Consider the following 14,551-nt stretch of genomic DNA (forward strand, 5'->3'; position numbering starts at 1 on the left):
AATGAGGTTGGCAGAGCAGATATTAATCACATCCACTTAGGAAATAAAGAAATGAGTATCAGAGGTTAAGCAATTTGCTCAAGACAACAAGGCAAGTGGTAAAGGCCCAGACCCCGGGACTCCTGCTGTTTTTTGCCACAGCGCTCAAGGTATCAGAGCACATTTTCCATCCCTTCCTGAATATAGCCTTGATGATAGGGACTTCTTTCTAGAAATCTCCTTTATGAGGCCAAAACCATTTTCGGTATTCTGCAGTGACAAAATAATACCATTGCTTTTCAAAAGTAAAGAAGTCTCCAAATAAAAACCAAGTTTGGGGCTTCCCTGGTGGCGCAGTGGTTGGGAGTCTGCCTGCCGATGCAGGGGACGCGGGTTCGTGCCCCGGTCGGGGAAGATCCCACATGCTGCGGAGTGGCTGGGCCCGTGAGCCATGGCCGCTGGGCCTGCGCGTCCAGAGCTTGTGCTCCGCAATGGGAGAGGCCGCGACAGTGAGAGGCCCGTGTATCACAAAAAAAAAAAAAAAAACCAAGTTTGTTTTTGGGGTAGAGGAGAGATTCCAAAACAGCTTCTATCAAGTATCTCTATAGCACTTTATTCATACCTCCGTTATAGAACATTTCATGTGCTATATTGGAATTATCCGTAATTTCAGTACTTGGTATTAGACTAGGGAGAGGAACCAAGGGACAAGGCAATTACAGTTGGCCCTTGAATAATGCAGGGGTTGGGGCACTGACCCTCTGCGCAGTCAAAAATCTGAGTGAAATTAATAGTCAGCCCTCCATATTCATGGTTCCTCTGTGTCCACAATCTGCATCCAAAGATTCAACCACATGGATCATGTAGGACTGTAGTGTTCACTACTGAAAAAAATCTGTGTACAAGTGGATCAGTGCAGTTCAAATGCACATTGTTCAACAGTCAACTGGACATACAACTTCTCAACAGAAAAATCTAACTCACCTGGGACTGCCACAAAGAATTTCACAGCATCCCTGTGCCCATGGAAGCAAAGCTGTGCATGTGCCATTGAACAATAGGGTATAAATGTCCCTGGTGTCACTTTATCACTGTTTTCATCGCCATATACACGGATGACACTTCCAGGACGATTTCCTGATGCTCCTGAGGTTTTATTTGCTGCAATAGAAAACCAAACACCAAATATTTTCCCCTAGAAAACAGTAATGATGCAAGAGATTACTGGTTAATCCTTATGATATTATCTAAAAGCTACAGCCAGTTGAGATAAAAAAAGGGCAGCAATGCCAACTCAAGACAAAGCTGGAAAAAAAAAGATATACAGCATGCTAGTTATTTTTAAGTTTCTCAGTAAATGGAGTAGGGGATTTTGCCAGTCTAGCAATAGTTAAGTTTACTTTTTAAACATATCTATTAATTAAAAAAAAATCATTTTAGTTAACAAAAGAAAAGATTCCTTAGGTATGTCTGTTTTGTTTTTTAATCCTCATTTTAGAAAACTAACCAGTTATATAGCTTAAAGTAAATAAGTATATTTTTTTAGCAGAAGTTTTGTAGTTTATCTTTTGATTTTTTTCTCCCTTCTGGTAAGAATATCTCCCTTGAGGGGTAGTAAAAAGTTGTGTTTAAAAGGATCCATCCAGTACAATAGAGTAGCTTTTATTTACACCAGACTGATGGTTTGCTGAATTATTTTAGAATGACCAGACTCACAAAACATCCCCATTCCATGGACCAGTAAGTAAATGAAAGAAACATGATTGGTAACAGGAGTAAACAATGTAGATTAATGACAGTTTTCAGAGATGTTTCGTGTTTTTATTGGAGGGAAAACAAAGTCTGAAAGAAAGGTCAGCTGCAACAAAAGATGATAAATAGACTAAGCTGCTGAGCAGTAGCTTGGTGGCCATGTAACAAACATTAAAAAAAACAAAAACAAAAAAACACCTGCTGCAATGCAGTGACTGCAAGTGGATGACATTTAGGAACATTCAAGAGGGTATCTAGAGACGTGAGAACGGCCTCACGGTGGCCATGAGAAGCCAGAAGGAAGAGTGTGGTTCAGGATCTGCACTTACCCCTCAGCCCCAGTAAACGTCCCTGGTGGAGGATTACGGCTAAAGTGAGAAAGGAGGAAAGGGGACATGGAGAGGTGCATGACAGGGAGGAGAAGGATTACTATGAGATGCCACTCTCAGCGCCTTCTATCTGGCAACTCGGGAGCTCAGAGCTCCTAACTACATTAACAAAATCCAACTTGGTGTAATACCAAGAAACACACAAAGTCCTTACCAAAGCCTCTAAAGAATATGTCTGCTCGAAAAGGACAATTTTATTTACGGTGGTTTTGCTTTTCTTAATTATAAAGCAATTTAAGTGAATGAGAACTTACTGGGGAACGTTTTCTAAATGCTAATATTTCCCCTTTTCTTTAAGAAATCCCACACAAGTAACTCTGCTAAAATGGAACTCTCGTCTATAAAGAACTGAAATGAACTCTGGGGATCCTGGAATCTCTTAAGATATAAGAAGTGATCTAAACATGTAGATTTATAAGTAGGTGTAGAAACTACAGCTGGGATTAAGAATTTAGGTTCTTTAAATTGGTGGTCCAGTGGTTAGGGCTCCTTGTCTCCACTGCCAGGGGCACGGGTTCTCTGCCTGGCTGGGGAACTGAGATCCCACAAGCCTCGCGGTGTGGCCAAAAAGAAAGAATTTAGGTTCTTTAAAGGCTCCAGATATACCACCATCCAGTCCTCCTCCTTTCCCCTGAAAATTCTGAGGTGTTTATTTATTGACTTATTTTATGGACTTATGGCACTTTTTTTTCAAATCATTCCCTGCCCATGAATTTTGCAACACAAAAACACTTATTTAATGAATGATCAATGTAATGGAACATAATATGAAAAACACACAATGCACATTTTGTTCACAAAAATAATAATAATGAAGCAAATATAAAAAACATACAATGTACATATTGTTCACATTCTTTTCAAATAGAGGTAGATGGCTTGTCTCCAATGTCAGGAAGGATTTGCTGACCTCCTAAGAAACTTCTCCCACAACTCTTAAGCCAAATGGAATATCCTAAACTAACTGCCACAGAGATATGGAAAACTAGGATATTAGATAGTTAGGTAACGTTTCTGGATACTAGTACAATAAAGCTGAAAGAAATAATGGACAGCAACCATTATTTGAGATGAAATAGGACCATGATTCCTGAAATGAGAAAGAGTTTCTCACAATGAAAAACTTTTAACTGTAAATATTGGTCCTGATATACTTGCTAGAGTCTATAAATTTCATAGAAAAAGTGAAGGAACAATAGTTAGATCTCTGCCATCAGTTTGACTTTCTGAATTACCACAGATTTGCCAATAACTAAACAATTCCTTCTACCTGAATTCCAGACAAGGCTGTTCCCCACAACTCTCCTGTGACAGTTACCTAAAAACGTACTTACTTTCTGTCAATGGGATGGAGATAATGACACCGTTTCCTGTCCCTACCCACAAACGATTGCAAGACACCATAAGAGCTGTGATCCTCACAAAAGAGAAGCCCAGTTTTCCAGTACCTGTATGATGGGAGAGAAAACATTTTATTGAAAAACTAGAGCAGATGATGTTTTAGGTTCCAAGTCCCTAAGAGTAGCTGGACTAATATAGCAGAGAGGAAATGTGACCAGAGCTAGTTGGATGTTTCCTGAAGAAGGTGCACGTCAATCAAGGCGAACTCTCATTTGGCTTTATCATCTATCTGACAACTCATGGTTAATGAAAAAAGAAAACTCTAGAAGTGGCTGGCATTACATTATCATTCAGAAGGAAGATGCTGTGCATCAGGAAATATGATACAGGATTTACTTAAGGAGCTGCAAAACCAAACCAAACCAAACCAAACCAAACCAAACAAAAAAACCTCAACAAAAACAATTTACTAGATTGGGGAAATTTAAATGTCCTTCCATTTTATAAACTGAGAGAGTTCTTGCTTGCCTTAATTTTCTTTGCACAGGTAAGAAACAATCTTTGCTAACAAAACCTATATTCTTTCCTTATTTATATATTTGAGTCTAAAGCAGTTTAGAAATTTTAGGATACCATATGCACGTAATTTAGGGAGAATAAACGCACTTTTTTATTTCAAGGGAATTTTTAAACTGATCTTATTTTCAGGGATTTGAGAGGCAAAATTATGAAACAGATAATACATTTAAGACAAACAGCATCTAGTTACTCTTAAGTTCTACTTACCAGACATGGGAGTGTGATCATAGAATCACAGTGTTAGAAGGAACCTTAACTAGTCCTAGCTAGAGACCTTTAACTTAGGGGCAAAGTATATTCCTGAAATTAGTTTATGTCTATGTGTATATATGGCTGATCCAAGGGAGAGGGCACATCAGGTTTCCTGAGGGCGATGACTCTAAAAAAGTTAAAAACCACTGATGCAGTTCAACCTCTCTTCATAAAGAAACCATCTGTGACATCCCTAACAGTCATACAGCACTGGCCTGGGATGCTAAGGACACTGCAAGGAACAAGGCAAAGGTAGTCCCTGCCCTTCATGAAGATTAAGTTCTGTGGGGGAGAGAGACAGTATGTATGATACTGGTACAACCACAGTAATGACAAGCCCGTGAAGAAAAAGTATAAGAGGTCCTAAATAAAACTGGGAGATCAGGAAAGGTCTCTTCTGGATGTGACACATAAGCTATGCCCTGAAAGCCAAGTAAAAAGGGACTAAGAAAAACTTCTCAGACAGAGGATACAGCACATGTGAGGGCCTTGAAATGGGAAAGAACCTGTTGAGTTTAGCTCCGTGTGGGCAGAACAGAGTGAGCAAGGGGCGCGGCCCAGACCATGTAAGTTCTTCTGATAATGTCACAAAATGTCATCTCACCTAAAGACAAGAATATTCTGAAAGTGGCTGGCATTACATAAGTGGAGGTATGTCACAGTGATATCTGCACACTGGTTACTATGCAGAAAACTGACTGGAGTGGAGATAGGAAGACCAGTTAAGAGGCTCATAGTCGTCTGGGGAGGAAAGAATGGTGACCTGGCCTGTGGGAATAGTGGTGGATACAAAGGTGTAGCTAATTTAAGGGAATTCCCTGGCGGCCCAGTGGTTAGGACTCGGCAGTTTCATTGCCAGGGCCTGGGTTCAATATCTGGCTGGGGAACAAAGATCCCGAAAGCTGCATAGGGTGGTCAAAACAAAACAAAAGACGTAACTGAGTTAAGATATTCTGGGGGAAGACCTGACAGTTCCTGCTGATGGGTTAGATGTGGGGAACAAGAGAGGAGTCAAAAATGATCTCAAGTTTCTGCCAGGAACCACAGGGTAGATGGAGCATTTGCCTGACACTTTCAGTGATAAGAGCTCACCATTCCTGAGGCAACTTACTCACTGGTTCAACCCAGCATTTGAGACCATTTAAAAATAAACCGTTTTCTTTGACTGACAAAGATAAAATGCTTTACAAGCTTACCTAGCATTTTGCTTACATAAGGCTCAATGTCCACATCCTGCAGATGTTGATAAGTGTGTGCATGATAGAGACGGAGTGTGGAATCCAAACGAATGGAGACCCACACACCATCACCCACCCAGGCAAGCTGCCGCACTTGGCTCTCCTTCCTGGGGTGTGCATCAAATGATTTCTAGAAAAGATTGTTCAATCACAATGTTACTTTTATTATGCAGGAGTTCGTGTTTACAAACTGTGCAAATTTGCACAATCATTTGGCCGACTATATATTAAAAGAGGAGCCTAAATATGTTTACTCTTATATACACAATTGCTATCATCCTAGACTGCAGAACGAAATGAAGAACTAAAGGATGTTGGGTTTCAGCACTGTGCAGGACACCAACTTATGGAAGCAAGGCTGACACATCCATTCTGTGTAACAGCGTTCAACAAGAAGATGGAATTTAACCTCAGGATTTTGTATTGTTACCGAGCAATACACAAAATAAGATCCTGTTTATAATTAAACAAAAAGGAACCTACAGTGCTGTATGTGTGTGTATAGATATCCGCATGTAAGGAATACATCTAAAAAATAAACGCCAAATGGAACTTCTAGGGTTGGGAACAGGATTTGGGACAGAACTGGGAGAGAACTTTCATCTTAGAAATTTCCTACTGTTTTTCTTTTCTTAAACAATTAGAATAAATTTATGTGTTGTGGCAAAACTTTTAAGAAAACAATGCTAATGCTAAGAGGTTTTTGTTTTCCCAACCAATTCCCATCGCAATATTATTCCTCAGTCTGTGACACATAGACGGATTTGCCTGGACACACACTGAGTGGTGGGGGAGGCTTGAGAGTACTGCTCTCAGACCACCTCTACATACCTAAACATTTCAAGAACCATGTATTCAAATAATACATGTATGCACCTACGGATACTCAGACACACATTTAGTCATTCATGTGTGAATCCTCCTTCCTTTTTAAAAAACCTCTTCCCCTGCTCATAGTCAAAAGCAGAAGGAGAAGTAAAGTAACACAGAAAGCTGAGAATTCATCCAAAATATCACTGGAGTACCCCAAAACACGCAGATTCAGATAACAATTTCTAAAGAAGAAAATAAGTCTTAGGGTCTTCAGGTAATACAAATTCAGTAAGTACAGAAAACATGGGTTAACTTGCCTCTATTTTCATGGCCTTTGGCTGAACCACATAAATTTTGTTCCTATAGCCACACCAAACTTTGTCATGTACCACAGTCATGCATCGGATGGAATGGTGAGGTCGTCCAAGATCTAACAAGTGATAGTTTGACAAATCCCACTGCCCGTCTTTAAAATAAGAAACAGATGATTAGTTTATGCACACTACCTTTTACTCAATTTTAATTCAAGAAACATTCTATTTGGGTGTGTAATTAAATTTATTGATGAAGCATCCCCCGGATACCATGGATTCAGTGTATATTTACAGAGACTGAATTCTTTTGTTCTATAAACTGCGAAGTTGGAAGAGACCTCAAAGGTCATATGGTTCAACCTGTCACCCAGTACCTGGACCCCCATGCTCTCAACAGCAGTGATGTGATAAATCAGTTATAAGTTACCTGTTTATAATAATATTTTAAGAATTAGAATGGATTTAAGGTTATTTGGGGGATAATACTGCTCTCGCTCACTTGCATTTTGATATATCTTCTTGGGTAGAAGTCAAGGGCAATGCACTGCTAACACTTTAGGAATTATGCATACTCTAATTTTAGTGATGACAGAAATACATACAAATGAGAACCAACCACTGTAAGCTTGCTCTGCTTGAACAATTTCAGTGAAAGAAAACATACTACCTCACAAAGCAGCTGTTCCATTGTAAGAAAGCTATAGTTGTCTTAAAAATATTCCCCATACCTAGCTAAAGTCTGCCTGCCTTCTTGTATGTAACCACGCATTAATCTATAGCTTTGCCTAATGGAAACACAGAATAAATCCAGTCCCACTTCATTGCTACTGCCCTGTCTTCTCCTTTCAAAACCAAGCACACCACAGTTTATGGAACCTTCATCCTAACTCCGCTTTGTCCAGATCCATTTAATGTTGATCTACTAGAGTGGAGCAGGATTATCACCAGCCCTGCTCTGGACTCTAATTTCTATGAGGCTTAGGATGTTAACTCGTATTCAGTTTGATATCACTCTTCAGACATACCTCCTCCATCTACTCTTCTGAACCCAAATGTAGGACTTTACAGGTATCCTTAGTAAATGTATTTTGTTTATCTTGTTCAATATAATTTTGGATTCAGTTTACCAAAATATTTATTATTCCATTTTTTCTAGGTTCTTCTACTCACTAGTTGAGTGACCATGAACAAGTGACTAAAATACTCTGTGCCTCAGTTTCCTCATCTATAAAGTGAGGATGACAATAGAATTTTCTTCTTAAGTTGTTGTGAGGATTAAACTCAGATAGTCTATAAAAGGGCCTGAACAAGGTAAAACGGAGGCCTCTCTTTTTGTTATGGAGTCATTAACCAGTAGTATCTATCTAGCACCTGCGTATCATCTACCTCACATTTCTTGAGGCCCCAAAGGACATGAGACTTTGGGAAAAGCCTTGTGAAAATCTGAATTTAGTGGATCTACGTTTTTATAATATTTCCCTGATCTACCATTCTAGTAGGTAGGAAATGAAATATCACTTTTGTTTGATACATGTACCAAGGAGTTACACGCTCAATTCCCTTAATTTAATTCACTCAAGGCAGTTTTCTGACACCACCACCCTTCTGTGTGCAGATGGTAGAAACACTGGTTTAAAGGGGAAGAATATAAAGAACGTGAACATGAAAATGATAAAACCTTAGCCAATTAAAAATTCTTTTTAAAAACATTCCAAATGTAAGTGGTTGCAAATTATTTTTTAAATGCTGGGCAAAAGAAAACACATCCTCTCACTAAATTTCTCCTAACTGAATAAGTATATGAGTGAAAACCAAATACCTCCATTGCACATTATATGAGGACCATGAGGACTATCTGCTCATTACGGTAAACAGGTTTTCACTGAGGTATACTATTAATGTATGTCTGCAGGCAAGAACTCACATATCCACTGATGTCATACACAGTTAGTATTCAGTTTAAACCTTTATTCTTTCTCCTATTAAGTATCATTTCTTTAAAACATAAGAAGCCAATCTGCTTGAAAGTGCTCTTGCAAAGCAACAAATTAGCACACATGTTATATATTCATAACAACTCACCAACTCCTCTGTGAAAGATTGCAAGGGTACCATCAGCCAGGGCCACTAACACAATTCCTTTCACATGTCTGCAAACAGGAATGGGGATTTTAGAACTCTCCACTTGGGAATACGGAAGACACTGCCTGCTACTGAGCTAGCTCAGAGTTTCTCAGAAGGCCAATCTGTGATGTATTAGGAACTTACACGAGAACCTAAATGAACATCATTCTTTTCTTCACTGAGAAAGTTTGGCTATGAAAATGTCTGCTCAACTAAATAAAAAGCATGTGTGGTGACTCAGTTGTTTCACTTTCTAGCCCCAGTTCCTCCTCTCATCACAGACTACCGACAAAAGGTCCACAGACCAGAGACACACACCCTAAGTAGAACTAACAGAGTCAGCTCTGTGGACCTAACAGACAAACTGACTTTTGATAGTCAACATACAGAAAAGGACTAGTAAAATCAATGCCCCAATCAACATATTCACAAAGTATAAAGAATACTCTAAAACAAATATAAATTAATGGGGTTTAACTGGTTTTCTCCCCCAAAGTACTAAAGAACTCTCAGTATGGTGAGGAATCAACCTGGCAAGTTTTCTCTTAAAGTTCTCCGGTTTACTTCCTAGTTAGAGTTTCAATCTCACTCATAAAGAGGGTTACCAAAAAATATGGATACTGACTTAGTCATGAGGCACATGTTAACTTTAATAGTCTTAGAATCTAGTTTACACCAAAATACATATTTTTGAATGGAAGAATTTCTAAAATAAAACTTACACAATACTGAGAATCGAATCTTTAAGTTTAATAGAATGGAGACATTTCCTCCACTGGGCTACAGATGAATGGACATACAAACTGCAAGAACAAAATCAAGACTGGTAAGGCATAGGGAACATCAAGTAGTTGTTTATATCTAATAATGAACACAAAGTTCTTTCAGAAAGAAAGAAGAGTAACATAAAAATTTTAGGAAAAAACAATAATGAGAGTAAGGGTAGGCCTAAAGCAGAGAAATAAGCTGCTTAAGCAAACAGAAACATACAAAGAATGAAAAGCCAGAACTAACGCATAGTTAGTTAGTTTCAGGTTACCCCATACTTCAGAATCCTTGGCTATAAACCTTTTAAAAAAAATAATCTTACTTTTCTACTATACTGAGCGTTCTGATGACAGAGTGATTTATATCAGGGAGTGGCAAACTAAGGCCCATAGGCCAAATCTAGCCATCTACCTGTCTTAGTACAGTATGCAAACTAAAAATGGTCTTTACATTTTTAAATGGTTGGAAAAAAATCAAAAGGAGAGTATTTCATGACATATGAGACATACGAAATTCAGTGTTCATAAGTTTTATTATTATTGGAACATAGCCACACCAGTTCACTTCAATGCAGTGGCTGCTTTTGCACCACAACAGCATAGTTGAGAAGTTGCTACAAAGATCATATGGCCACGAAACCTAACATATTTCTTATGTGACCCTTCATAGGAAAAGTGTGCCAAACCTTCATTTTGTAGTATGAGACCTTTATGGAAAAGAGGTACTAGTGATCCTGTTTAACCTTAGGAAAAGCACAAGTTCGTAAGACTCCCCACACTACTACAAAGTCCTATAATGTTTGTTATCATCTCCTAAGCTTTCAGACTCTGATTTGTCCTGGTTTTCCTAGAAGTTATGTTTACAACTGGGCCCTCCTGAAGCCAAAGAGATTGTTTAATCCTTGATATTCCCGGAACACACTCTAGCTTATATAAACCTTTTGTTGAGGATCTCCTATTTCTAGATCACCCAGATTTTAAAGTTTTATTTACCTCTTTTTCCAAGAATATTATATAAAAGGAACATCTTGTGACAAACATATGGTTTACCATTCAGAACCAATGCAAGTCAAAGTCCAGTTTATGAAGTAGTTGCAACATAACCTCCAAATTGTATGTATATAAAATTCTTTGCTTTAATAAGCACTTTTTTTTGTATTTGTATGTACCACATTTTAGTTATCTTCTGATTTCAAAAGCAAAAATGAAAGACTAAAGATTTCTAATATTAAAAGAGTTGGTACCTACCAGCCATTCTGAGCTCCAAGCCACATAGTTGGTAAAAGGCTACTCATTTTCTGGGCTTCCTCTCTCATCAGGTCTTGTTCATTTTGTAATACTGATGTTTGATCTTTGTATGCATCTGAGTCATTACTGGAAAAGGTGAGACAAAGGAAAAAAATCTGAATATGTTTAGCTACAGTTTTCAGGGATTGATCATTTCTATATTTTAGTTTACAGTTTAAAAAAAATTAAAAAATCGAACACTAAATTCCAGTAAAGCCAAAGTTAAATGCTTATATTAAATATTTCAAAGAGAGAGAGAGAGAAAAGAGAGAGAGAGAGAGTGAGAGGAAGAAAGAAAGAAAAGAAAAGAACAGAAAGAGGAGAAGAGAGAGAGAGGGAGGGAGGGAGGGAGAAAGTGGGGAAGGAAGGAAGGAAGGAAGACAGGCAAGGCAATGGGGTGCAGGGGGGAGGGAGAGATAAGAAGGAAATGAAAGAAATATAAATACATATATTTCAGCAATTGTACCAGAAGTAACATTAAGATACTAGGAAGCTCAAGGTACAGAGAATGGAGTTAAGACACAGTGATGAAATATAGCAGCGAATATCCAGACTATAGTTAAGGTTCTCCCTTACAGTTATTTCTGTGGGGAGAGAAAGAGGAGAGATAGTTTGCTTAAAAACTACACACACACACACACACACACACACGAGGGTGAATTATAAAGAATTCGCTAAAATAAATTAATAAGCTGAAACATGCTTGTATTCTACCCCAAAACCTTCATTCTTTGGACGGTCAGAGGACATTTAGTAAAAAAAAAAAAAAAAAAGCATAACTGGGATATCAAATTCAAAACAAACAAATCAGTAAGTCCAAAAAGATGACTTTATTCTTAAATTAACAATTAAAGGTTAAGAGACACTTGGTTGCTCTATTCACTAAGAGGAAGAACATTAAATCGTAAAAAGACTCCAGTTTTGACACACTCCCATCAGCTTTCTATACAGCCTAGAGAAGGCAAGAAAGAAAATTAAAGAATTTGCTAAATGGGCCTTCTTTTCAAAGGAAGAGTCTAAAACAAATTGTTTTCTAATAAAATGTTTGACAGAAATCTAAATTAAAAGGTCATTAAAACCCACATGGGAAATTTAAATTTAAATGGCCAATTTCACTGATAGAGTGGGTGTGAGAGTAGGAGAAGGGATTAAAATGGCAGAGAGTTATTAACAGAATAGAAGACAGTGAGTACAACAATTAACAAAAAATCATACCAAAAGAGAAAATGACTGGGAAGATTTTGACTAATATACTTTATAAGCAAGATTTTTTTAAGTTGGAAGGAATAGAGAACAAATGGGGGAAAAATATGTCTAGAGAGAATGCAATGGAAGGAAAAGATGAAGACATAGTTGGAATAAGTAATAACATCTAAATCTGCCACAACAATGTCAAATAGTAGGAATATTTTGACTGCTTGACGTCATTTTGGTTCCTTTTATGTGTGCACTTATCTGGTTTCCTAAATTGTTAACCCATTTGTGTACCTTGACTGATATACTGGTGAGAGGTCTTCTGGGATTTGAACTCCCAAAGGATCTGTAAAAACATGCTCTGTGTACACGCCAGTTTGGGAGATGTCCACGGTATCTTCAGCTGACCCTGCATTGCCTTCTGTAGCTTCAGTTGCTTCTTCTGCTGTTGGAATATTTTCATCAACCTCACTATTTTCTGTTTCCTTTTCTACAAAATAAATAAAACACGCTAACTATCCTAAGTTTGAGCTTTTCTTCCAATCATTTCCCCCCGCACAGACCCCCCTCTATAGAATTCCACTCTACTACTCCCTTTTCCTCCACACTACATAATAAAACTGAGGATCCTTGACTTCATTTAACATTCATCACTGGATCTTCTTTCAAGCTCTTTCATCCTTGTTCCTTTAAGGTCTAAGTTAAGTCCACACTGAGGCATCTGGGACAGGCTCAGACTCTATACAGATGGTATCTGAGGAGGACAGACATACCTGGCGGTTTTTCTGTCACTGGAGACGTTCCGTTGGTACCAGGGCAAGTGGCAGCTGCTGTCACGCCTTCTGTAGAACAACCAACCACCGTGATGCCTCCCAACAGGCTGTCTGTCTCTGCTGAGCTATTGCTTGTCATGCTTCCACATAAAGATGCTTTGTCTACTTGTCCGGATTCTGAAAGTTCCTCTCCTGCGGGGTAGTCTGTTTCTCGTGCTCCTGAAAAACAAGATAAACCTTCGTTTAATAGCTCAGTAAACTCCTATAAATAGCATTTTCTCCATTAAGGCAACAATAGGTTTGAAATGAGAGTGCAGGTGAGACAAAGAGCTATTCAAATACACTGCCAAGATGGTAACTAAATTGTATTTTAACTAATTTAAACTCAATTCACAATTTGAGAAAGTAGCTTAAAAAATTAAGATAATACCTCTATTAACGCAAGCACAAGTAAACCTGAAAATGTCGGAAATGACATTTCTGTTCTTAATATGAGCTCTTAAGCAGCCACCTAATGAAATTAAAAACAATGAAATCTAATTACATCTGACAAGGTAGCAAAAAAATTTTTTTAAATTATCTCTATTACTATTTGAAATATGAACTTCCACCACTATTAAAAATTAATACAGGGCTTCCCTGGTGGCGCAGTGGTTGGGGGTCCGCCTGCTGATGCAGGGGACGCAGGTTCGTGCCCCGGTCCGGGAGGGTCCCGCGTGCTGCGGAGCGGCTGGGCCCTTGGGCCGTGGCCGCTGGGCCTGCGCGTCCAGAGCCTGTGCTCCGCGGCGGGGTAGGCCACAGCAGTGAGAGGCCTGCGTACCACACACACACACACACACACACACAAATTAATACAGGACTTCCCTGGTGGCACAGTGGCTAAGAATCCGCCTGCCAACGCAGGGGACACGGGTTCGATCCCTGGTCTGGGAAGATCCCACGTGCCATGGAGCAGCTAAGTCCGTGCGCCACAACTACTGAGCCTGTGCTCTAGAGCCCGTGAGCCACAACTACTGAGCCCGAGTGCCACAACTACTGAAGCCCGGGTGCCTAGGGTCTGTGCTCCGCAACAAGAGAAGCCCGCGCACCACAACAAAGAGTAGCCCCTGCTTGCCGCCAACTAGAGAAAGCCCACATGCAGCAACGAAGACCCAACGCAGCCATAAATAAACAAACAAACAAACAAATAAATAAAATTAATACAGCCTAGGTGTATACAGTGCCTTAAGATATTAGTAACGCATTTAAAAACTAAGCATTTACCATAAAAAATAAATCTCTTCAGTTCTCTTTATTTAGAAAGCTGTTTTTATTCCTATCACATTAAAAAAAACTTTGTAGGAAAATATACATATATACTACACAAAATTTGCCATTTTAACCATTTTAAGTGTACAATTCAGTGGCATTAATTACATTCACAATGTTGTACAGCCATCACAGCTATGTCCAAAACTTTTCTGTCACCCCATATAGAAAATCTGTTCCGATTAAACAATAACTCTCTGCTCCCTGAGCCCCTACCACTGGTAATCTCTAATTTAATTGTCTTTATGAATTTGCCTAGTCTAGATAGCTCATGGAAGTGGAATCATACAATATTTGTGTCTGAGTTGTTTCCAAGGTTAATCTATGTTTTGGCATGTATCAGTATCTCCTTCCTTTATATGGCTGAATAATATTCCACTGTGTAGATATAACATCAACCTCTTTAATTTTTTTTTTTTTTTTTTTTGGGCTGCACCGCGT

The 14,551-nt window shown here is 38.7% G+C and overlaps 1 protein-coding gene across 5 annotated transcripts in view; it reads right to left on the bottom strand.

The window, feature by feature from the left end:
- The window catches only part of SPAG9 (sperm associated antigen 9), a 136,387-nt gene that overhangs the window by 9,043 nt on the left and 112,793 nt on the right, over nt 1–14,551 (bottom strand). For 2 of the 5 annotated variants that reach the window (XM_081218296.1, XM_081218299.1), the window contains 10 exons: nt 12,803–13,021; nt 12,324–12,519; nt 10,797–10,922; nt 9,504–9,584; nt 8,740–8,807; nt 6,661–6,809; nt 5,489–5,660; nt 3,455–3,568; nt 2,061–2,099; nt 964–1,140 (listed from right to left, as the gene is read on the bottom strand). In XM_081218296.1, the coding sequence (XP_081074422.1) occupies nt 964–1,140; nt 2,061–2,099; nt 3,455–3,568; nt 5,489–5,660; nt 6,661–6,809; nt 8,740–8,807; nt 9,504–9,584; nt 10,797–10,922; nt 12,324–12,519; nt 12,803–13,021 (1,341 nt within the window). The remainder of the gene's footprint in view (nt 1–963; nt 1,141–2,060; nt 2,100–3,454; nt 3,569–5,488; nt 5,661–6,660; nt 6,810–8,739; nt 8,808–9,503; nt 9,585–10,796; nt 10,923–12,323; nt 12,520–12,802; nt 13,022–14,551) is intronic. The other 3 variants (XM_081218297.1, XM_081218300.1, XM_081218298.1) reach the window with 2 other exon arrangements.

Source organism: Mesoplodon bidens (assembly GCF_964165515.1).
Source record: "Mesoplodon bidens genome assembly, chromosome: 19".
In the NCBI taxonomy this organism is placed as follows: domain Eukaryota; kingdom Metazoa; phylum Chordata; class Mammalia; order Artiodactyla; family Ziphiidae; genus Mesoplodon; species Mesoplodon bidens.